This window comes from Saccostrea cucullata, unplaced genomic scaffold, assembly GCF_032062105.1.
Source record: "Saccostrea cucullata isolate Sc308-1 unplaced genomic scaffold, CSIRO_AGI_Scuc_v1 ctg119, whole genome shotgun sequence".
Lineage (NCBI taxonomy): Eukaryota > Metazoa > Mollusca > Bivalvia > Ostreida > Ostreidae > Saccostrea > Saccostrea cuccullata.
In genome coordinates this window covers 99,830-124,091 of record NW_026929195.1, presented here as the reverse complement: position 1 = coordinate 124,091, position 24,262 = coordinate 99,830, and the positions used below count along the sequence as shown (strand labels likewise).

General features: G+C 33.1%; 7 protein-coding genes across 7 annotated transcripts; 2 read left to right on the top strand and 5 right to left on the bottom strand.

The window, feature by feature from the left end:
* Window positions 1-634: 634 nt before the first annotated feature.
* LOC134280042 (holotricin-3-like) lies at window positions 635-1,341 on the bottom strand. The gene is made up of 2 exons (XM_062762476.1): window positions 951-1,341; window positions 635-710 (listed from the first exon to the last, which is right to left on the bottom strand). The coding sequence occupies exons 1-2, from the start codon at window positions 1,339-1,341 to the stop codon at window positions 658-660; spliced, it is 444 nt and encodes a 147-aa protein (XP_062618460.1). The 3' UTR covers window positions 635-657.
* A 2,407-nt stretch (window positions 1,342-3,748) lies between these two features.
* Window positions 3,749-5,990, bottom strand: LOC134280052 (uncharacterized). Its single transcript, XM_062762488.1, has 2 exons — window positions 5,583-5,990; window positions 3,749-4,179 (listed from the first exon to the last, which is right to left on the bottom strand). Exons 1-2 carry the CDS (start codon window positions 5,956-5,958, stop codon window positions 3,749-3,751), a joined length of 807 nt encoding a protein of 268 aa, XP_062618472.1. The 5' UTR covers window positions 5,959-5,990.
* Window positions 5,991-9,895: 3,905 nt separating this feature from the next.
* On the bottom strand, window positions 9,896-11,007 carry LOC134280051 (complement C1q-like protein 3). Its single transcript, XM_062762487.1, has 2 exons — window positions 10,603-11,007; window positions 9,896-10,329 (listed from the first exon to the last, which is right to left on the bottom strand). The coding sequence occupies exons 1-2, from the start codon at window positions 10,988-10,990 to the stop codon at window positions 9,896-9,898; spliced, it is 822 nt and encodes a 273-aa protein (XP_062618471.1). The 5' UTR covers window positions 10,991-11,007.
* A 2,243-nt stretch (window positions 11,008-13,250) lies between these two features.
* Window positions 13,251-14,210, top strand: LOC134280050 (uncharacterized). Its single transcript, XM_062762485.1, has 3 exons — window positions 13,251-13,652; window positions 13,862-13,960; window positions 14,132-14,210. Exons 1-2 carry the CDS (start codon window positions 13,253-13,255, stop codon window positions 13,915-13,917), a joined length of 456 nt encoding a protein of 151 aa, XP_062618469.1. The 5' UTR covers window positions 13,251-13,252; the 3' UTR covers window positions 13,918-13,960; window positions 14,132-14,210.
* Window positions 14,211-18,226: 4,016 nt separating this feature from the next.
* LOC134280049 (shematrin-like protein 2) lies at window positions 18,227-19,302 on the top strand. Its single transcript, XM_062762484.1, has 3 exons — window positions 18,227-18,280; window positions 18,556-19,006; window positions 19,203-19,302. The coding sequence occupies exons 2-3, from the start codon at window positions 18,556-18,558 to the stop codon at window positions 19,256-19,258; spliced, it is 507 nt and encodes a 168-aa protein (XP_062618468.1). The 5' UTR covers window positions 18,227-18,280; the 3' UTR covers window positions 19,259-19,302.
* A 661-nt stretch (window positions 19,303-19,963) lies between these two features.
* LOC134280048 (uncharacterized) lies at window positions 19,964-21,139 on the bottom strand. The gene is made up of 2 exons (XM_062762483.1): window positions 20,932-21,139; window positions 19,964-20,515 (listed from the first exon to the last, which is right to left on the bottom strand). Exons 1-2 carry the CDS (start codon window positions 21,052-21,054, stop codon window positions 19,964-19,966), a joined length of 675 nt encoding a protein of 224 aa, XP_062618467.1. The 5' UTR covers window positions 21,055-21,139.
* A 1,387-nt stretch (window positions 21,140-22,526) lies between these two features.
* Window positions 22,527-23,953, bottom strand: LOC134280047 (uncharacterized). Its single transcript, XM_062762481.1, has one exon. The coding sequence runs from the start codon at window positions 23,951-23,953 to the stop codon at window positions 22,988-22,990; it is 966 nt and encodes a 321-aa protein (XP_062618465.1). The 3' UTR covers window positions 22,527-22,987.
* Between the last annotated feature and the right edge of the window lie 309 nt (window positions 23,954-24,262).

The following is a 24,262-nucleotide window of genomic DNA, read 5'->3' as shown; positions in this document are numbered from 1 at the left end:
TTACATTATAAATGTGGAAGAATCCTTCGGCTTTTTGTCTAAGTACTTTTTCATCTTGCTGGTATCCCTTCTTCAAAGATTTCCCATAATAGAGATATACATGTAGTGTATATACTTATTTAATAAATTTCTTGCATTTGTTCTTTGATGATTTTTTTGATAAAGTGATTCGGAACACTCAGAGGAAGACAAGGTGAGTGACAAGCATCGAGGAATCAAGTATCCAATATTTATGCCATTTTATATGCGTTTATATGCATTCCTCTCTTCATAGTAAAATACTTTCATTGCCTCAAAGAACTTTGGAAAATCCAATCGTGCTTGGCACAGAGTCTGTGGATTTCTGAATGAAAAGAGGTTATACAGTGTATGTCTCTTTTTCAAATGAACTCCAAAGGAGCATCAGTTAATTAGGCGGGACGTGGTTGCCATTTACCACTCTTTTAATATTCTTTCATATGCTTGTACAATAATATTCGTAGAAATCATAAAAAGAGAGCGAACTGGTGTCTTAACCAAATTTTATTTTTTCCAACAGGGTAACAACCTAACAGAGGATGACAAAACCAGACCAGAAGTTTTGTCCAATAAATAAATTTATATAAATTAGTCTCTTCTTGACGTTCAATTTGATGACGACATCAATCTCGTGGTCATTTAACCGGTGGTGGTGTTGGTGTTGAAAAGCAGAGGGATCAGGAAAAGAAGAGCTAAAAAGGAATGAAAGAAGATACTATAAATTCATATGACACAAAATATCACAACAAAATATATAGAATTATTGTTTAAAATATTAAATATTTGTAAAAAATACATAAAATGTTCTAATATTCTGATTGCTTCTGTGTTGGATATCTAATTGTTAGCTGATGGTGAAAAAAAAGATTTGTTTAAAAAAAATTAAAATATTTCAAAAATCAATTTTAAGTTAATAGGAAATCTTCATTTACCGAGAAGTCCGATGCCATTTCCACCGAAGATACCGTTATCGTTGTTGTCAGCAGCGGCCAAACCGGCACCAAGACCAATTGGGGGCAGGGGAAGGGGAGCTGCAGCTGGCTGTTGGACTGGGTAAGGGACTGGGTAATAAACAGCTTGTACACCACCTTTCTTTCCGTATCCCTTTCCGTATCCACTGCCGTAGCTGCTTCCGTGTCCGTATCCACTTCCGTATCCGTATCCGGTATCGTAGCCACTTCCGTATCCGTAGTTAGGATAAGACATGTAGCTGCTTCCGTAGTTGCTTCCGTAACTGCTACCGTAGCTGCTACCGTATCCCTCTGCCATGGCAACGGCAATACCGGCCATCATAACTGCTGCAACGGCGACGAATGAACGCATCTGCAAGATAAAAATATTAATCAAATTGAAGTTCAACTATTCTAAACATTGCAAAAAATAATTACTATGCAATCTACCTATGAGGATTTTGTATATTATTCTACATGTATATATTTAAATTTTCCTCTATTTATTCATTTCATTTTTTTTTTTGAAAATAAAAGTTGGCTGTTTAAGAACTTGTAAAAATGTAGGTCCTTATCTTAAGAAAATATTGGGGAGTTAGCTTTGCTTACCTTCTGTCTGTTAGGTTTGTATGAGTGGAACACTGAAGAAAACTTGTTAGTCTCCCTTTATATAGGGGACTCTAGAGTAAAATGACGTAACAACATGGCGTAATACTGCAGTACTCTCCTTCAAATTATAACAGGTGTAGGTTTTATGTAACTATCAGACAGCCAAGGCCGACATGCCTTCCTCTTTCTTTCTTGGCAATTCTAAACGGCAAAAATCTTATATTTGGGTACGACATGGAGTAAAACTGTTATATACAAACTTTTTATTTTGTCATAATTATCATTAATTATTTTATCTATTTATGTATTTATCCATTCATATACTTATTTAGTAGCTTGATGAAGGTGTTCGGTCGATTAGAACCAATGCGACGTGTCAATTGTAGCGTCATATTGAAAATAGAATTAAAAGATGACTTAAATTATTATTTCCCAGGTGAAAATATCTTTGGGGCATTAAGTGCATGTATTATTTTAACACTTTTTTAATAAAACATTTTATTTATGACTTTTAAATTTTATCTTGATTAAAATTAATATTAATTCCATTGTTTAATCATCCATGTTGACTAAATAATTATTATATCCTATGGCTGATAATTAACATATACATGCATCTTATCACATTTCATCACAAAAATATAGAGGGGAAAGGTTTTTGTAAAGAAGAATTTCTTTTAATATTAATAGAAAATTGCTTTATTTAAAGCGCTTAATTTGAAGAAATGTTATAGTTGAATTCAGAGAAAGAAATGCATGTACCAATATCTTGTTTAAATAATTGATTTTGAGAAATTCACTTCCTTCTGATATTTTAATGTAGTACAATTATGATATGTTTTATTCAATGATATCAAATGTTTTTTTTTTCCATTGAGTATGTGTTCCACTAGTGAATTTATATATCCAGAGAGGTAGTACGAATTATTTTACACTTACATTTGTTACATTCTTAATACAACTGAACTGACGAGCTCAGTAATTCAAATTACATGTAGGAAAGCAGATAATGCTATATATTTAATTCATGCATTAATTGAATTAAATTGCTCTCTTCCAATGAATTACTGTGGGCATCAGTGTTATTTTATATCAGTATTTCACTTGAAGAGAAATGATATATTATATATTAAATAATGTGCAGCATGTCTTTCAATCTTGACCTTTAGGTTGAAAGTACACATAAACATACAAGTATGGGTCTGAACCTTCCTCTCCATATTCTTATTACTTAAATTTTTGTTTGTTTGTTTTTTCCATCATTTGTTTTTTGTTTTATATTTATTTTATTGTTTTCTTTACGCACTTTTTTCCCTCAATTTTTCTTCAATTATGTACTCTTTATAATACTTTCAATATTAATTTATAATACATGTTTTGTGGAACTTAAAAATATGTACAGTAATTTAATTGTACCTTGATCACAAATGGAGAGAACTTATATAGGCCCTTGGCCTGCTGTTCAATCCATATTCATATTGTACACTTCTCTGTATATTATGAATAAAATACTTCTTACATGAAAAGAAGAGAAATGATTATTGAGTGCATCAATTAAGGTTTAATTTATTAACATAAACAGTTACTATTGAATGGATGAATATGCACAATAATCTGCAGTATCATGAACTATTTGAAGAAATCTTAGTTTATCTATATTACCTCGTGGTTGCTTTATTTATCATACATACTGGTATATAACTTACATTTCAAGCTCTAAACTCTAATCTTGCAAAGCTTCCGGGTCATAATTAACGTTTAAGCTAAATAAATGACAATCGAATTAGAAACTGCATATGAACATTCGTTCAGTATATCAAAAGTATTGCTGAGGGTTGAACCTCTAAAAGTACCGGTAGGTTTTCTAATATTGAATAATTAAAATATTAAGGAACGTAAAAAAAATTGTACTAATTAAAATCTAGATTGGTCAGATAAGTAAAAGGCATTAATAAAATAATACACTCTCTTGGAATAGCACTGTTTCCTTTTAAATTTTTTAAAATTTTATTATCGTGGTTCCATAAGCATTCTCTTAAAGGGCCTAATTTGAATGTTATGACAGAGTCTGAGTGAAAAGTATATCAGAATCACAGTTTGCAATTGTAACTATACATGCACAAATAAAGCAAAAGCTTTAAAAAAATCAAACAAACATTTTACATTTTTAATCAATTTAATTTCCAGCCACTGAATGAAGATCTTGCGTAATCGGAGCTATGAATTTTCGTATTCTGTGCACTGTGCACTTGAACAAATACAATATCGCCTTTATTTGCCAGAGTCAATGCTACACCGGTTGACATGCGATACTCTATTTCATGGTTGCTGTCAGACGCAATGGAACCAAATACGCTGGAGTTCTTTACGATTTTGGTGAAGATTTGGCCATTTCCGTCGCATTCGATCGTCCAAGTGAAGACGTACATCCCACTTTCGGGAATGGTAAAGATTCCGCTGTAGGGGTTATAGTCGTGACCAGAGGTTGCTTTGATGGTATCAAATACGATGACTTTGTTGGGGGCTGGCGAAGAATCGTGAGTTCCGAGATATGCGTAAAAACCTATGACAGTTGATGTTTTAGCTGAGGGCGTTGGAGTTTCTGCAAAAATAAAATAAGAGGATTTGAATATACTACATTCGACTATAAAATTCAAACCCACTTTAACAATATTAATAAAAGCCATTGAAACAAAAAAAACAAGTATTTACTGACAAAACGTCAGAGATACTCAAGCTGTAGAAAGTCAGCTAGGAAGTGTCATTAATTAATATCCTAAAATGGTATAAGATGAGGGCTATTGAGTTCAATCTTCCGTTGAATAAAATACATTTACATGAAACAAAATTCATATATTGAATTTAATTAGAATAAATATAATTAATCGTACTACTTTTTAAGATGAATTTACGTTACACACTTTCAGGAATATTTTATAGAAGATAGTTGCCGTTTCTTAATTTAATGAAATATTTGTTTATACATGACATTTAATATACTTCAAACTATATACATTTTTTTTTTTTGATTTTTTGCTTAATAACGTACATCAAACCCATAGGCGTCGGAACCGGGGGGGGGTGCTTTTTTTTTTTTTTTACAAAAATAGACATAACATAGGCATTGAAAATTGGGGTTTACGTGTTTTTGTTGGTTTAGCCCCCCCCCCTTTTCAGTTTACTTCCGACGCCTATGACAACATTAATATACATCAATCCAAATAGCTTGTTACAAGCCTGTAGAAAAGTTTCTTCAAAAGGGGGGGGGCTGCGGGCTGCAAATAATCCACGTGACTACGGATTCATCCAGCTGTGCGGCATGTCCAATACATATTCCGTACGAATCCAAAAGAAGTTACATAGGTTCTATTACCAAACTGACGATGATACCATTTTTTAGAAAAACAAACGTACATGAGGGAGAATTTATCATTAATTTTGTGCTATCATTTTATTGTCACTCAAAGTACACATCATTTGCAGGCAAGTGAGTTACAATATCAGATGGGGGGGGGGGGGGGCACAGCCATCCATTTTCTGGCCATTCATTGTAGAATTTGTTAACGATTGGGTAACCTGTGTCACCTTTCACAGTCACCAGTGGACTCGTCCAAGGATGCTTTGTCGGCGACCGAAACGTCGGCGACTGAAAGTTACCTGAGATTCCTACGCAAAGGAAAGCGCGAAATCTCTGTTTAGAAACTGTTGCGACTGCGGGGCTTCACTCATTGTTCATTCGCCATAGAAAAGAATTCGACATTTAACACTTAATATCTATGAATATACAGACGTTTTCAGGATAAGCTTCATTTTTGTTTCTAGAAATATTTTTATCTACCAAAATAATATATTTTCGTGTTTTAAAACTGAGTAAATCGATGACCTAGCATCGTTTTAGATAACTCAAGCCCCTCTAGGGCTTGAGTAAAAAGCAAACAACCATTTAGAAACATCTTTGTCCTTGCATTAATATTACTTTTGTGTTGTCATTTTCTTGAGACTTACCCAATAGAAACCTTCGGTGCTTCAGATTGCTGGTGACTACGTTATTCTCTCCTTTGTTATTTTTCCTTGGAGTCACAGCTTTTAATGTGTTTTTCAAATCTCTTGGTTTCTCCGTTTCATTTCGTCCATGATAATGCACTTCATCTTCATACGGATTGGCCGCATCATGGATATCCGAAACTTTCTGCACCCGATGATCACATCCTCTTTCAAGTTCAGCGATTCTTTTGTCTTGTTTATCTATCTTTTCCTCTAGACGTCGAATCATCAGTTCGTGTTTTTCAATAATTTTCAGCAATGTAGCACTTTCATCCTCACCAATTACTGTTCCAAGAGTCACAAAAACTGTCAATATATACACAAGAAATAAATTCATGTTTAGAATATAAAATGCGCTTGACGGCTTTGTGTTTTGTGATTTCTACTACTTATCTATTTTATACAATTTAACCTAGATTGTCACCTGCATGATCTTATCAGATCAGACAGTAGGTTATTTAAGGACAGTATTGCACACAATTGCATACCACTTATTCTATTGAAAACATAGACAGCATATTTCTTGCTTCTCTCAACTCAAAAAAATAATTTAAGGAAATAAAATACATTTTCCGCTCCATGCATGTCTAAAATAACTGGCTAATGTTTTTACCATTGTCTTTATTATTTTTAACTAGGTTTTTATCAATTATTATATGCATTTTTAGCATTTAAACATGCCAAAATGAATAAATAAATGAATTATTAATATCTGACATAGTTCTTTGATTTCTTTCCACAGTTGAAACCATACTTTCATTAAATAATATTCTCCTATTTACAATAGAATAATTGAATTATGATTTAAAAGTTTTGATACAAAAACAAACAAGTATTTACTGACAAAACGTCAGAGATACTCAAGCTGTAGAAAGTCAGCTAGGAAGTGTCATTAATTAATATCCTAAAATGGTATAAGATGAGGGCTATTGAGTTCAATCTTCCGTTGAATAAAATACATTTACATGAAACAAAATTCATATATTGAATTTAATTAGAATAAATATAATTAATCGTACTACTTTTTAAGATGAATTTACGTTACACACTTTCAGGAATATTTTATAGAAGATAGTTGCCGTTTCTTAATTTAATGAAATATTTGTTTATACATGACATTTAATATACTTCAAACTATATACATTTTTTTTTTTGATTTTTTGCTTAATTTCAAACCCATAGGCTGCTTTTTTTTTTTTTTTTTGCAAAGATAGACATAACATAGGCATTGAAAATTGGGGTTTACGTGTTTTTGTTGGTTTAGCCCCCCCCCTTTTCAGTTTACTTCCGACGCCTATGACAACATTAATATACACAAGTTTAGCTTTTAAAAAAAGCTTAGAGAGTCAGCCAGTGGATTTTTCTTCTCTGTGATAATGTTTTAAAGAATCATAGAGAACTGAAAAAATGCCTTCAACAATTTTTTAATCAGTAGCAGAGTTGGGCACTAAAATTAAAACATCGTCTTAATATTTTTTCTACTTTTTTTAGTTTATTAACTATCGTCATTTGACTTACTAGTAACTAGCTGAATTTTGGCTTAAAATTTTTTCATAAAAAGTAGAATTGAAATAAAGCAAACATTACTTAGACCTACAAATTCATTTATCAGGCCTCTTATAATATAATAAACCTATTAATTCATAAATATGATTGCCACAACCTAGATTATCAGGTCGTAGAATATAAAAAACAAGCCAATTTACGGATAAAAAAAAGCATGCGCAGATCAGGGGGGGGGGGGGGGGTCCAGGGCGGGGCCATAGGGAATTATGGTTTATGACATTTAATTGCAAAAACTCAAAACCTTCTTGAGATATTGACTAGAAATGAAATGAAAGTTTTACACAGAGTCACACAGAAGTATGACTTTATGACACTGACGTTTGAACTCCAAATACACAGGGGTATTCCTTCATGTTCCTAACGCCATATATATGGCCATAGGGAGTTGTGGTATAAAATTTCATTGCAAAAGCTCAATGGCTTATAGAGATATCGCGCGAAAACAAGTGTTTAAGAGACAGAATTTCTGAATTTAATACCTTGACCTTTGACCTCAAAATCAAGAGGGTCTTCCAAAGGCCATATGTGTAACCAGACTTCATGGGATATTGCGGGGAAGTGAAAGTGTTACAGACAGACAGAACTATAGATGGACGGACAGACAGACTGAAATTGATATTCTCTAATTTCAGCGGGAGGCAACAAACGAGCAAGCTTAGCCAGTTGTGTTTTCTTTCCGAAGTATCTGTTGTATGACTTAACAAGTCTGTCTACTATTTAGCATCGGGATCGAAATGATTTGTAGTGAAAACGAAAGTAAAAGCAGTAAAAACTGAAAAGCTAAAAATATGTAATAAACCAATATTTGAACTGTAGATTTAAATACATAAGTAAAAATACTTTCAATATATTTTATAAAAGAGCTTCAATTTACGCGTCAAACACTAAATTCATCCAACAGTAGCAACTGTATGCTTCGCTGCGTAGAACACATGATCATGTGCGAACCAGTTAAATTACTGCGAACCAGTTAACTTTTGAAACCTTCTATACAAAAATAAGCATCGGGAAATTCCTTTTTTGAGTTAAATTTACAGATTACTTTGGTGTTTAATAGGGATTTGTTGGTTTACAATCTATATTGATTTTACTGAAATAAAATTAGCAGGCGTGATTTACTGCAGAACCACTCCCAGAATTCCAGGTCACGCAAGCGCATTGGAAGTTCTTCGTACCATAACTAGTCAGCCCGCGGGCTGACTAATCAATCCAAATAGCTTGTTACAAGCCTGTAGAAAAGTTTTTTCAAAAGGGGGGGGGGGGGCTGCGGGCTGCAAATAATCCACGTGACTACGGATTCATCCAGCTGTGCGGCATGTCCAATACATATTCCGTACGAATCCAAAAGAAGTTACATAGGTTCTATTACCAAACTGACGATGATACCATTTTTTAGAAAAACAAACGTACATGAGGGAGAAATTATCATTAATTTTGTGCTATCATTTTATTGTCACTCAAAGTACACATCATTTGCAGGCAAGTGAGTTACAATATCAGATGGGGGGGGGGGGCACAGCCATCCATTTTCTGGCCATTCATTGTAGAATTTGTTAACGATTGGGTAACCTGCGTCACCTTTCACAGTCACCAGTGGACTCGTCCAAGGATGCTTTGTCGGCGACCGAAACGTCAGCGACTGAAAGTTACCTGAGATTCCTACGCAAAGGAAAGCGCGAAATCTCTGTTTAGAAACTGTTGCGACTGCGGGGCTTCACTCATTGTTCATTCGCCATAGAAAAGAATTCGACATTTAACACTTAATATCTATGAATATACAGACGTTTTCAGGATAAGCTTCATTTTTGTTTCTAGAAATATTTTTATCTACCAAAATAATATATTTTCGTGTTTTAAAACTGAGTAAATCGATGACCTAGCATCGTTTTAGATAACTCAAGCCCCTCTAGGGCTTGAGTAAACATCGTATCGGGAATAAGAAAAATTCTCAAGGTCCCCAAATTAACATAGAAATTACAGCAGGATCTAAACAAACATTGGCCCCTTTCACGGTCCAAAAGCACGTCAAAGTGATTTTCCTTGTTCTCTGATAGATTTTGTTGCAAATCATTATCTTCACTAAAAATTCTCAAAGGGGACTGAACAATTCAACCAAACTCTACGCGTACATTTGAATTTAATCTTGGAGACGAATTTCCTTAAAATTCAATGTAAACCGGTAAATGTACATACTTAATTTCACTTACAAAAGAATAAAGACAAGAAGAGGTCTGTGTGTTTTCTGACATGAGTAGCCTAAAATGACAGATGACTGTTTCAATTGTTTTCAGACGTTATTGTCGTTTAAAAGATAAAGGGTTTTTTCCCTTTTTTGAATCAATATAATAAGCCTAGTATTGCTCCTGTTCTTGTCATTTATTTTTAAAGGTATATTTATACAAAACAGAATCCAGTTATATGAAATACTATAAATCTGCTGCGTCTGACAGGAAGGGCATACATGTAGCAACTGCAAACGCAAACAAAGAAGCTCTGAAGAGAATTGAACTTTTAGCCTCTTTTTTTTTTCGATATGTACATGAAAAAATCAATATTACTATGAATATATACCAATCTTTCCATCCAAATCAGAAGAAAACAAATTGAAGTGAACTAAACAAATTTAAAGTAGAATTATTTATTATTTTCTTAAAGTAACTTTGAAAAATTATCTGACAGAAAATAACACTTTCATCTTTTCATCACAATCAGTTTAATTTCCAGCCACTAAAGGAAGAGCGCGCCTCATTAGAGCTGTGAATTCTGGAACCATGAACATAATTGACGCGAACAAAAACAATATCGCCTTTATTCGCCAAGGTCAGGGCCACGCCCGTGGACATGCGATATTCTGATTCCTGGGTACTATCGGATGCGATAGAACCGAAAAATTCGTTATTTTTAACTATTTGGGTGAAAATGCTTCCACCGCCATCACATTCGATTGTCCAAGAAAACACATAGACTCCGGCCTCGGGAATGGTGAAGACGCCACTGAAGGGATTGTAAGCGTTACCAACATTAACTTTAATAGAGTCAAACTTAATCATTTTATTGGCTGCCGGTGTTGAATCATGAGCTCCAAGATATGCATAAAATCCTACCGCCCCGGAGTCTTCTACTGATGGGGCTGTAGTTGACCCTGCAAAGGAAAAATGCCATTTGTTATCCCCTTGTAATGTAGTTGGAGGGTAAATAGTATTGTGCATGTGTTTGTGGATGGGTTAGTTTGTCCTTTGTGCGTGATAAAATGACGTAATTTGCATCAGGATCGATGCTTAATGCCACCATGATTTACAATATTCCAATCAAGTAATCTACCTTTACATTTACCTTCCAAAATTTAAAAGAAGGAAGGGAGGGGATGGAGGGAAGTATTATGTTCCTCTTTTGATGTAAGTGTACATGTACATACCCAGAAGTAACCTTCGGGGCCGCTCTTTCTTGCCTTCCAACGTTTTGATACTTTTGCTTTTATTCCTCTGGGATACTGATCGAAGGAAACTGTTCTTTAAACTTCCCTCTTTTCCCGATTCATTTATCAATATTGCACTTTGAGATGAACTTTTGGAATCTTCACGGAATGTTTTTGAAAGTTTTAGTGAGTGAGGCGCACAATTTTTCTCAAGCTCAAAAATCCGTCTGTCCTGTTTGTCTATTTTCTCTTCAAGACGTGCTATCATTCGCTCGTGCTTTTCAATAATTTTCAACAGGAAAGCATTGTTTTCTTCGTCTTCTATTGACTTAGACTGTGCAAACGTCATCATGCAAAGAATTAATAAAAATTCCACATTAAAAGCCATTCTCGTCAAAATTTAGGTCTCCTATCTGATATATCAACAAATACTTGAATTTAACCTAGATTGACCCTAACACGAATGCTAGTTATCTAATATGACATTGTCTCGTTTTTAATTCAGGAACTCTGCGTGATAAGACCTCTTGGAATCATTTCACTAATAGAAACATACACAGGTTTTTAATTTAATATTGTCAATGCACTGACACAGTTTTCATAAACCATTAAATTTTGGTTTAAGGCAATTGCAAGTTGCAAAATAGACTTATTTGAAAGCATAGATAATTACTACTGATATTTCCCATTTTAATTGAAAAAAGAAATATAATTTTTATGTCATTTCAAATAATTTACACATTATATAAGTAAGTAAGTAAGTAAATTTTATCTGAAGTCGGCATTGTATACATTGCATAACAATAAACATTAGCTCTGTAGAGCTCTTAAACCGACTATCACAGTTAAAATATCACAAGAAAACATTTACAACATAAATTAACATGCAAAAACACATGTGCATATATACACATACATATGGCAGATAAAACGAATTTTTAAGAATTCAACAAATTTTAAGAGTTAATGATTTTTTAGAATTAGTTAAAGAAAAAAAAAGACAAACTTGAAAAGCAATATGATTGCATTAAGAGGAACAAAAATAAAAATAATGTGAATATTATAAAATAAATAAATAAAAGTCATATGACAGTAATATAAATTAAGCACTACGTTTAACCCATAAAGTCAGATTAAAAATAATTAATTGTATTATTAATAACAATAAAAAATAATTAAATAATTTGAAAGTTTAGAGAATTAAAAATTCACACAGATATAGCTAAACCAAACTAAGAAAGAAGAAAAAAAATAATTTATGTTCCTCATCAATAAACGTCCTGCCTAGTGATTGGGTCAGTCCCTACCTACATAGGTAAGATATGCATTGTTGTGACTGTAAAGAAAAAAAAATTGTTCAAGAGGCCAAAAATTGAAAGAAAATAGGATCCTGGAGAGATTACACATTTGCCATCATATGATGTTACTCCAAAGGTTTCAGTCCCCAGGGCCCTTATTACAGGAATTTTTAAAGTAAATAACAAGGTTTAATTTATAGATATAAAAGAAACACTAGACAACAATAAAATAAAATGAGGTGGTATCAGTAAAGCAAATGAAAGATTTCAAAAATAAATGAAAATTTCAAAAATAAAAAACTGTATCTAAACTTAATGAATAAATAAAAATAAATATTGTCTCATCAGCTATGCAGCCCCACGCTGTGGTTACTGCAGGATATACACCCACATTTGTATTTCTCTATACATGTTCATACATGAATACGTAATGGAATTCAGCTTCAATAAATTGATACATCAAATTCTCTAATTTAGCTTTTATTCTTTTTCGAATAAGAACTTTGACAGACTTTTCTTTCCTTTAGGGTTATGCTACTTGTTTCATAATTAATGCGATATTTTTTTAAACTTTGATGTTAACTTTCTGAATTTCATTAACTATCACGAAATATGGTTTATAGTTAAGAAAATCTTAATATTGAATTTGAATAGGATATGAATGTTACTTTTCAATATAAAAAATTGTCACGAATATTTGATTTCTCGAAGCAAATATTTTAGGATTAAAGATCACAGCTTTAATGAATAATTATATTTTCTTTCTTGCGTACGTGTTCTAAATAAACGAATTTATTTAACATCCTTCCTGATTTATGCAAATGGATTTTATTTTAAAGAAAAATCATATCATGTACTACAGATAAACACATTAATGCAAGATTATGAAATGGAATGCACAAAAATATGTACCAAAACAAATTAAAGCAGAACATTTTATGTAACACGTGTCCAATGCCCTGAGAGGAGACGTGTTACCCGAGATCACATGCTTATTACCTATACATATCTACTTCTATGTAAAGTCTGTCTGACTGTTACCCGCAGGATTACGTCTTGAAGGCGACCGACCATGAATCCTTTGCATATATATTTCCAGAATTTCAGTTCTTTCACCACACAAACTTTTGCACTACAAGGTAAAAGATCAAGTTGCCAGTAACTTTATTTTTTTATTAAATGTTTCCAAAGATTCAGTATTCATATGGTTGAACTTTTTTTAAAAAAAATTAAAATATATTATTCATATCAAGTTTTGTTACAAAAACATTTGTTACTTTTTCCTTAAATATACTTGATTTATTTATTTTGCAAAAAAATTATTTATAATAAATGATCCTTATCTTTTTTAGATGCGCTCCTTCGTCACTCTCGCCGTTCTAGCTCTCGTTGCTGTGGCTGCAGTCCACGCCCAGATTGGTTTTATTTCTGATGATTTCGATGACAGATTTGACGATGATCTATTCGATGACGATCGTTTGATCTACATTGGAGGAGGATTTTCTCCCAGCTACGGACCACTGTCCACTGGTTACGCCATGGGAGTAGGATCAGGACTAGGCTACACAATGGGATCCGGAATGGGATATGCTCGTATGGGAAAATCCGGCAAGACTATGTACATCCCATACGCCGTCCCCACCCCAGTCACTCCTCCTGTGGCTGCTCCTTCTATCCCTCTGGAGCTGGCTCTTGGCAACACACAGAACCAGAATAACGGTATCTTTGGCGGAAACGGCGCTGGACTTTTATGTAAGTTCATTTAATCCGTATCAATGAAAAACAACTCCTTATTTTCACCACTGCAAATGTATATCTCTTTAATATAAAAGCATATAACGAAAAAAAAAAATTAAAAAGCAAGACAATTGAAATAAAATAAATTAAATATATTTTGACAAAGGTGAATAACTTTTTAAATTAAAATAAATATATATCAATATTCTCATTTTTGTTTGCAGTCCTCTTGGTTTTGTTGCCCCTCCTTCTCCAGAACACCGCTACTACTACCGGTTAAAGTTAACGTGATCATCAGCTTACCAAATATGTCCTCAATGAAGGTAAATATTGAAAAAAATACTGTCAGACTTTGTAAAATAATTTAGAAGAAATTATGAAAATCCTATTATAAATTCTTAGATTTATAAATGATAAGATAGGCATCATAACTGTACATTAATTTTCATATACGTAAAGAGATATATTTGTTCATTCTCGTTTTCTTTTTTTAGGCGAAGCAAGCCATCCAATGTGCATCTTGTTCTATTTTTATTGTATACAAATTGAGAAATCTGTAATAAAAATAGAAATATTCACCATAAGTATATTTATTTTGTTATTTGCTAAAAGGTCATTTCATGCACCGAGAAAATCAACACTTGTGAATTGAAGAATTGGTACGCAAAGCGCATAGTAAACAAGAAACTCTTTCATTAAAATCATGCTCGAGCAGGGTTTGATTGAGTTTCTTCCAAATAGAAAAAAAAAACATATTGACATTTTTTATGTCCTTTTACATATAAAAGGAGTGGGCTAAATGAATTCGAACTTGGGTATGTTGCAGTTAATCTTTCCTTTGAGGTTTGAGATTCAGAGCGAATGTTTTGATCGACCTTACTTGGGGCCATTTAGTTACTTATTTAAAAAAAATAGTTCGGGCAATCGGCTATCATTCTGGGAGGTTTTAAAAATAAAAATGGTCTCTTTGTGTGGAAGTTTGGATGCAAAGTATGCATTGTCTGATATAATAAGACTACATGTTCTCTGTGTACATAACGCTTTGGATGTTAGGTACTCTAAATAGTATTGGAATAAAAATGAAGTTTGTGTTAAAGGGTGTGCAATGCAAAATATATCACACTTAATGTTTATTATACACTGTTGATGAGCAAGTTCAAGATGATATCAATGATAATGATATCAATGGAACAAATCCCTCAAAATATAAAACAACACGAAATAGAGAGTAATATACTAGTGTCACAGATAATATCCAGAAATTGGAAATGAAGATGTAATACAATGTTCGTAGAATATTCAAAGGGAGATAATCTCAAAATCAACTTCATTACATATTTCTTCCAATTTGTGGGATAGATATACTCGTATGTAATGAAGTATGATTATTCTATAGTCACAAAAATAACATATTATTATATTTGAAAATATATTAATCTTAACATTCTATAGGTTTAGTCGTTCCACTTATGCTATATACAAGTATGAATGGTACCCGTAATGCTAACAAACTCTACTTAATAAATAAAAGCGATGTTTGAAAAAATATATATTTTGAATTGCTTACTTTGAGCAATGTGATATCTTTTCATACATCGAAAATCACATACATATGTACATGTAATTTAGTAATCGGATTTACAATACATAAATCGTATCTAATATATAACCAATATTGATCTTGTAATATTCATATTTTTACTTTTTCTTGTAGGCGTGATATAATAAATCACTTGCGGGGAAGGGGAGGTGGGGGTATAGCATGTGATCTACGGAATCACTTTAATGAAGAATGTCTATTTTTTGTTTGTATGATGAAGATCAAGCTATTTTGAAGCAAGCAGGTGTGATAATTTTATGCGAATAAAACATGGTCTCAAAAGGAAAACCTATAATTTAACAGTGTGTCTCGTAAAGCGTTGGGAATAAACTTTCAGTTTACTTGAATTATTTTGAATTAAATTTAGTTCAAATTTAATTTATCTGTAAATATGGTAAAACTACTATGAGTGATTGTAACACATAGGCATTTTTTTTTTTTTAATCTAAAAATGAATTAAATTTAGTTCATTAATTCTGTAATATTGTACTTATGATAAACACATAGGCATTTTTTTTAATCTAAAAATGTTAATGCAAGCCTATTTAAAAAAAATATTTAGGGAGAACTGAGGTTTTTTAAATAAAAATTTAAAGTATACATATAATTAAAACACGTATTTTGGCAAATTGTATAACTTTATATATGCATCCATGTATGAAATCAAATACTTTTACATTTAAAAGTTATTTAGGTAGATATAAAACTCAACAAATAAAATAAATAATTAAAACAGATCTAAGCAAACGGGGCGGAATCTGGCCGAACAATTACGGGCACAGAATTACCGACATGAATACATGTACATGTAATACTACAGAGAAGTATTAATCGACTCATGCAATTTTTTTATGTCCCTGGATCGAAAGATCCCGGTGGTATATTGTTGTTGTTCCGTTTGTCTGTCTGTCTATCTGTTTTTTTTTTCTGTCTACCTGTTGTCAAACTTAGCCTAGCCCAATTTCTATTGAGTGGATGGGGATATGGCTTTCATATTTCACAGGTGTATTCCTTGTGACAAGACCTATCTTTGGGTATTACCAAATTTGACCTCTTGACCTATAAGTTTGACCTACTTTTACTAAAAATACCACAGTTTAACCTTGGCCATAACTTTTGAACAGTTGGAGGTAAAGCTTTTATACGTCAAATGTGTATTTATTGTGACAAGACCTTTCAGCTGGTGTTAATATTTTGACCTTTTAACCTTGACCTAAGAGCTTACATATTTTTTTTTTAAAAAGTTACCTTGGTCGTAAGTTTTGAACAGTTAGAACTAGGGTTCTCATATTTCACAGGTGTATTCCTTGTAACACCTTTTGACTTTGACCTTTGGAGTTTTATCTTCAGAATTTGAGAGAATTCAACCCTCGCCATAAGCTGCCATAGGGGGCATCATTATTTCACAAATGCATCTTGTTTTCATGCAGTTAAAAGCTCTATTCTTTTAAGGACATCTTTCAAAAAGTGTTTGGTTTACCTCTCCAAGCTTGCAAAAAATGACCCATGGCCTACTAAACTTTTTCTTATCCCCGAGATGCTTTTATGATGCATTCTGGAAAAAAGATTTTAAGAAATTAGCATTAAACTCGAAATTTTCTGAAAATAAAAATTCGCATTATTACAGGAGTTCGCGTACCTACATGGTATCAGTTTTACCGAAATTTTCAGTAAATTAAAATAATAGATATGACGTATTTTTTTTTAATAACTTACTGAAATTTTCAGTAAAATTGATAAGTACACGAACTCCTGTACACCTACCTACCGACCCATTTATTTTCATCCTGAGTCGGGAGAGGGCAAACAAACATTATTTAAAGTTAGCCTAACCTGGGCAGAATTCGAAATAAAACAACTCTCTATATATACATGTATCTATTTATATTTATGATAGAATGATCATGTTAACTTTATTTTTTTTTTAACTTTGTCTTTCTCTGATTCTTGGATTTTTTTTACTCATACTTGTACATGTACTTTGTTTTTGGTTTCGATACTGCTGTTTCTTGCTACAAATTGATTTTTTATCTTATAGGTAAACCTTTGAAAATATTTGATGCAAAATGACTTTAACAAATTTGTAATTTTTACCCCAAACAAACAATACCATGTTAATTTAAAAACTTTTTTTTACATTTAAAAAACGTCATGACTTATTTTTTAAAAATCATTTTTTTTTTATATTTGTCAGAAATTGAAAATTCTTCGGTCCTTCGGTCTTCGCAAACAGATCGACATGATAAAGTAACACTATAGCAGTACAGGAAATCTTTATAAATGGAGAGAAACGTGACCTGTGAAATACACATAAATTTGTGTCTTTGACGATGAACATATTTTTAATTAAATATTTGCCATAAGGAATGATCGTACAATATAGGTGGATATCAGCTACAGGCCTTGATTTAATTTCAGATCAGAGAACGTTAAAGCGGAAAAACACACACACAACGTTCATCCACAAATTTTATTTTAATAATTTAAAAATATAGATGCTAAAAAATTAGGGTGAGGGGTGGGGATGGTGCAGCTACTAAAAATATTCATCTTTAGCTTAGTTTGCATTATTGGTATTTAACTCGTATGTGTGCTAGTAATATATGTAAAATCCACCTATGACGTCATTCTTTTGTTTGAGCGCTCCATTACTTTTAAGGAATGGAGAGTTGCAAATTACATTGAAATCGAAATTTGTTATTCATCTTTTTTAGAGATATTAAAGGTTAGTTTCACATTAAGAAAATTAGATCACCCATGATTGCATTATTGCAGTCCGATTTTTTAACTAACGTATTGGTTTAGTGTACATTTTTTTTTAGTTTTTCTTTCTATATTATATATAAATACTACTACTAATATGTAATATATGTATCATATAAATATTCTTTATTATGTATTAACAAACAATAAAAACAAGCATTTTTTACTAAATATACTCGATTTTTTATTACTTTTAAGGAATGGAGCGTAATGACCTTTTCAGATTTTTTACCACTATGACTTCCTCTTGAGCACATACCTGTTTCGTAATACTAACAAGGTAGGTCCCACATTAACAGGTAATAGTGTTGTCGTTGTAAGTCAAATCATAACCTGTCTGCAAACGTGTCGGATAGAAGGGTATATATAAAGAAGTCAATTTTACTATCATTTCACAAATCATTTAATTACAAGGTTAATATATCGGAAATTTCTAAGTCAACTAAATATTGAATATTGAAAAAGAAAAGTTGCGTGGAATTCATGAATATTTTTTTAGCATTTCGTTCTCTGTATAAATTTCGTATTTTTTCATCTTTGATTTTTCGTTTCTAGATGCGTTCCTCAGCTGTCTCTCTCGCTGCCCTTCTGGTTCTCGGCGTCGCACTTGTCCGCGCCGATTACGGATATTCCAGTGGCGGATCATACGATCAGTCGGGATACTCATCCGGATACACAAGTGGATATGACCAGACCGGATACGTTGCCGGATATGCCGGAGGAATTGGTGGATATGACGCTGGATATGCCGGAGGAATTGGCGGATATGATGCTGGATATGGCGGATACAGCACAGGAATGAGTGGATACGGACACAAATTATCCGGATACGGATCAAGCGGACATGGATACGGACACAAGAAATCAAAGACCGTATACGTGCCATATGCTGTCCCCACACCAGTTACCGCCCCGGTCCAGCCCGCTCCCCTCCCCATTGGTCTGGGTCTGGGTCTAGAGGATAACAATGACCAAGGAGTTTTCGGAGGAAACGGTGCTCTTTTGGGTAAGATTGCTTTTATGTGATTTTAAAAAATAGGATTGGTAACAAATCAGAATATATTTATAAAAATCTTTTTATATCCATATAAAATAAAAAGAATCAATTTATGAATTAATTTATGCAAATTTTAAGATTTTTATAATCAGTCTAAGATTATATGCTCATGAATTTAATTTTTTTTTTTATTCTTTATTTTCAGCTCTTTTAGCTCTAACACCATTCCTTCTGAACGGTAACCTTAACCTCTCAGGTTAAGCGGTTACTGGCGGTTACCTCCCCTGCCTAAATCACAACAAAATTAAGGTATTACACCATAAGAATTTTTGTTTTAATATTCTGATGTATCAATATTAATGGAATCACTTTGTTACAATTAGCTCGATTTTTTAAAAACTTAAATGCTAGAAATTGTGCTTAAAGAACTACATGTAACTTTGATTTTTTTTTAAAAAAATCAATTTCCAACTTTTTCTTTATTTTTTTTTCTGTCTTTTGTAGATATATTTGTGGCAGCTCGGAGTTGACAGCGGGAACTGTTTTCGCTTTTTTATTTATATAACATATTGAAATAAATATGTTTTAACACTAGACAGCTAGGTTTTTTTGTCTATAAAAGAAAATTCTTTTGAGGTATACTTAACTTAGTTCAGGACGCATGTGTCCAGAAAAAAACTGAAACAGTTTGATTAAGACATAAATATTTAGGTAAAGCAGGTGAATTAAATATAAATTACAAGTTCAAATACACAATGTATAATTAAAAGTTATATATTACAATTTGAGGATACACTTTTCACATGGTCTTAGATTTGAGAATGGAATACAAGAATTAAGTAAACCAGTACGTCTGAATTTTGTATGCAGACAACGAATGCCTGGGCAGTGACAATGCACTTACACATTCATATAACATATCCATGAGACAAAACAGAACGAAGTCTTCCATTTGTTCAATATGCTTTATTTTTTATGACGATACACATTGCTAGTAAGTACATGGTCATCGTTAGGTAGTATACAACACAGAAGGGATAGAAATGACGTGGTCTTTGTCTTTGTTTTGCCAGGGAATACCTTCCTGGGGGAGCGATCTATAATCCTTGTCAACATATCCTGTTCCATTGATTCCTCGGTCATAGAAATATTGTGATAACTTTCTGAAAGTTCTTGAAAACACGCACCTTTTGTACAAGATTCCGAATCCAGATGACATGGGACCACGGAATCCTTTGAGAGTTCCCTTGGATCTAAATAAATTTCTTTGTCAGTACAAAGAGGCTGACTAAACTCTTTTTTGTTGGATTTGTCTGGAATATTATTTTCTTTGTTGGGAGCGTCTAGAATACTGTTTTCTTCCTTGGGGGAAATGGGGAGGAAATACTGTTCAATAGATCTGGGTAGTAGGGGGTCGCCACGTGAGTTTTCACTAGTCGGTGAAAATGGCAGCGTTTCTGTGTTAGAACGGAAGTTTGGGTGTTCTGCGGGTGGTGGAGTGTTTTCTTTAGCGGACACCTATGAAAAAGAAAATAATTTTAAATAAACAATGACCGATGTTCTCGATATATACTAAGTAAATCCCCAAAACTGGTAAGCAGCTACTGTAGTACAGTTTCTATGTCATGTATGTATACATACAAAATAGAATATAAGTACAGTGTACATACTAATTTAATTACTTACTAGTATTTGAAGGGGGGTTACAACATTTATAAAGAAATAATTTTACACATTCACGTCTGAATTAATTACGGACAGGTTTCATGTCATGAACAATTAAAAAATAAGTACATACATATCACCAATTAATGAATACATGTACTTCATCAAGCTTGTACAGAAGACATGTTCCATGCATTACAAATAGACTTGGAAATAAAGAGGAAGACGAAACATTCTAGACTAAATGATCGTAAAATTTATATTCTCACCTGATAGTTTTGCCAAAACTTTTCTCGTTCCTCGTCCTGACTGCCCCGTAGCCGCCGTCTTTTTGAGGGACTTTCCCTGTAATTCCGTTTTCCGGGGGCATATCTTGGTAAAACCTCCTTCATGTCTAACAATACCCAGTCATTGAACTTCCACACACACTGACTCCTGAAGGCACTTTATTATTCCTATATGGAGTGATCTCCCTTAATTAGTGACTCAGTGGCGCTCATTGGCTGCTTGACACTGAGTACTGAGTTGATTAAGGCGAGTAAACTATGTTTTCATTAACACCAACCGGGCCTGATCTTGGATTAATTAATTGATATGTAAAATGGCTATTAAGTAATTCTAATTAAATAAGTGCGATGGTGACAGATAATAGACATTTTGTTTACCAATTAAGTAAATTTTGATTTTATTATGTTGTAAATGAAGTATATTGTCTTTATCGGCGCATAAATTACAATTTTTAGTACAGTCATTCAATATTGTCATAAAGGCAAAGCCTTTTATAAATAAATTATCCCACCGTGATGTTTCCAACTATGACACCCAGCAAACAAAGCACTGGTTCTTTATATTTACATTTATTAGCTTATATTGGTAATTTATAGGTGAGGCACCTGTTAGGTGGTTTTTAAGCTATATATAAACACTGCACACTATAGAGAGCTTTACTTACAGGGTAGTTTTATGCAGTTAGAGTGATCTGCCCTCACGAGTAAATTTTTAAAAAATTTATTTACAGTTAATTATACGATTTGTAACATGTGTAATATATTAAAATATTTTCATCATTATATAAGACCAAGAATAAGAAATTGAATTCATAATTTTCATAAATTTTCCCAATGTAAATAAACGAATATCCTCACACCGGTGAAATTATTGGAGCCCACCAACCACCCCCTCCCCATCCCCTTCGGTTCCTACGGCCATGTGTAATACTAAATAATTGTTTGTATTGATTAAGAAACTACATGTAATTACCAAAAGACAAAGCGCCAAAAGAGGAACTAGGAAAAGACGTGCATATGTTTCAATCTCCTAGCGTGCAAGAATGTGTTAACCATAGGTGGTACAAGGATATTGTATAATACATGCATCTGGTGAGTTATAAGGAGATATACAGGGTGTTTTATTGCAACCAATACAAGTCTTCATGTAATTTAACACTTTCACTGGGAAATCGATTGAAATTAATTACATGTATACAGCATATGTACATTTATGCACATGTATATATATATATGTAAATAATGATGATCGTTTGTTTTTTAATCACTTGCACAACTTATCCTCTTTTCCTCTTTAACTTTTCATAAATTGTTTTTAAAGTCCAATGATTACTGTAAGTAAATTCATTTACTTACAGTATAAACATTTCTTTCAAAAAAATCATTTATGTTCCAGTATAATATCTTGATCAATGTATAATCAAGTTTTGGATTTTTAATTGAAAAAAAAAAACTTTGATAAGAAAATTTTCATAAATATGTCATACAACTATAAATTAAAAAAAAAACATGAAAAGAAAACAGAAACGGTTTTCAAATGCAATATTTAATTTTATTCGATAGGAAGAAACAGCAAGCACAAAGCATCGTAGAATTTACTATTTATTTTATGCTATTTCTTAACTGTGTCCATGGATCTGCTCTTAGCTCGGTAAAGCACTGCCCGCAAAGATCATGAAGAATGATGAAGTTTTATTGAGTCATGATCCGCCGATTCAGTTCCTGATATATGTAGTACATTTTTCATTAGTACCGCGTAAGATCATGACGGATCGATATACAATGTGCTTATCTTCAACCATGCAGGCTATGGGTTTGGGAGTTGGGAGGCTCGAATCTCGGACTAATAAGGTTTTTTTTCCTCCCGGGAATATTTTCTCTGACAAAAAATCCATTCTTAGACACAAGTATATTCTCAATAACTATTTTTTACAGCATCTGCGGCATCATACACATCGGAAATGTATAAAAATAAATGTATTCTGAAATCATGACAAAAATTTGGTTGCATTTTTCCCGCTCAAAACTGTCGAGTTTTTTATACGGTGATGCGGCTATCAATGGAAATAGTATTGCGAGACATGGAAGGTTTCTGGGATGCGTTGTTAAACTGGTTTCTGTAGTCCCTGTTAGCGGTAAATCGGCCACCTCCGTACATTTCCTTTGGAGCAAATCGACTCTTATGTATATCTGGCATCTTTCCCCCGGCCACGGATGGAAATTCCGGATTTCCATATCTATCTGGATTTATGTTATCTTGGTAAACATCTGGTGGATTCATGTATCCATCTCCTTGAAAGGAATCCATATATGCTCCGAGATCTGGAAGCCTACCTCCAGTTTGTGGATCTGGGTATCCAATGAATTCTTCTGGATTTGCATAACTGGTGTATGCTGATGGATCTCCTGCCGAGAAAGGATCTTGCCCTGAGGTCACGAGGCTCACATACTGCTCGATAGTCAACTCAGTTACTGACGTCGGCGTTTTTATCTTAACTATTCTTCTCAGCATTGTTGGATCTAGGGGAAAGAGAGGAGGATGGGGGATATGCACTTCATGAGGCATCATCTTAATATATTGTTCCATTAATTGTTGCATTGGGTTCTCCCTCTCCACATAGACTTCTTTTGGAGGAGGCTTTGCCTTCTTCTTTTTCGCTTTCTTCTGCTTCTTTTCAGCTTTGTCGATCTTCTTCCTAATACTCTCCACATCAAGGCAAGCCAGGGGAGGTCTCAACTTTTTGGCTGTTGGCTCAGCTAACCTCTCTAATTCTATGCACGGAGCAGATCTGGTTGCGTTGTTGCAGAAAGACGGTGGCACAAATTCTCCTAGATGAGGCAAGACCTCATACTGTTTGCTCTTTGAAGGAAGCTTTTTTGTGGGAATGCTAGGGATCTTTTCCCTTGGCTGTATGCTATTTGCTTTTGGTATGTCCGGGATAATACTATACATATTGCTATGAATAAAAAGAGTGTCATCGCTCTTTTTATCTCTCCGTCCCATCTGAAAGAAAAATGTTTATATTATAATACATATAACATATTTTATTATTCTCATCAATGTAAAATATGAACACAATATATATGCCAGCATCCCTAAACGAGAAATGTAAATATGTAAAATCATTACGGATTTGAACTGTTAGTATTGTTTCTCACGTCCTACATGTATTTTTTTTTCAAAAATTGTCTCCTTCTTAAAACCCATGCTACGTAGAAAAATTATTTAAAACAAGTGTGGATCTTACCTTAATGATATTTCCAGAATTTGCTTTGGAAAATGTCAAACTGCTTTAAAGATCGAGGTAAACTT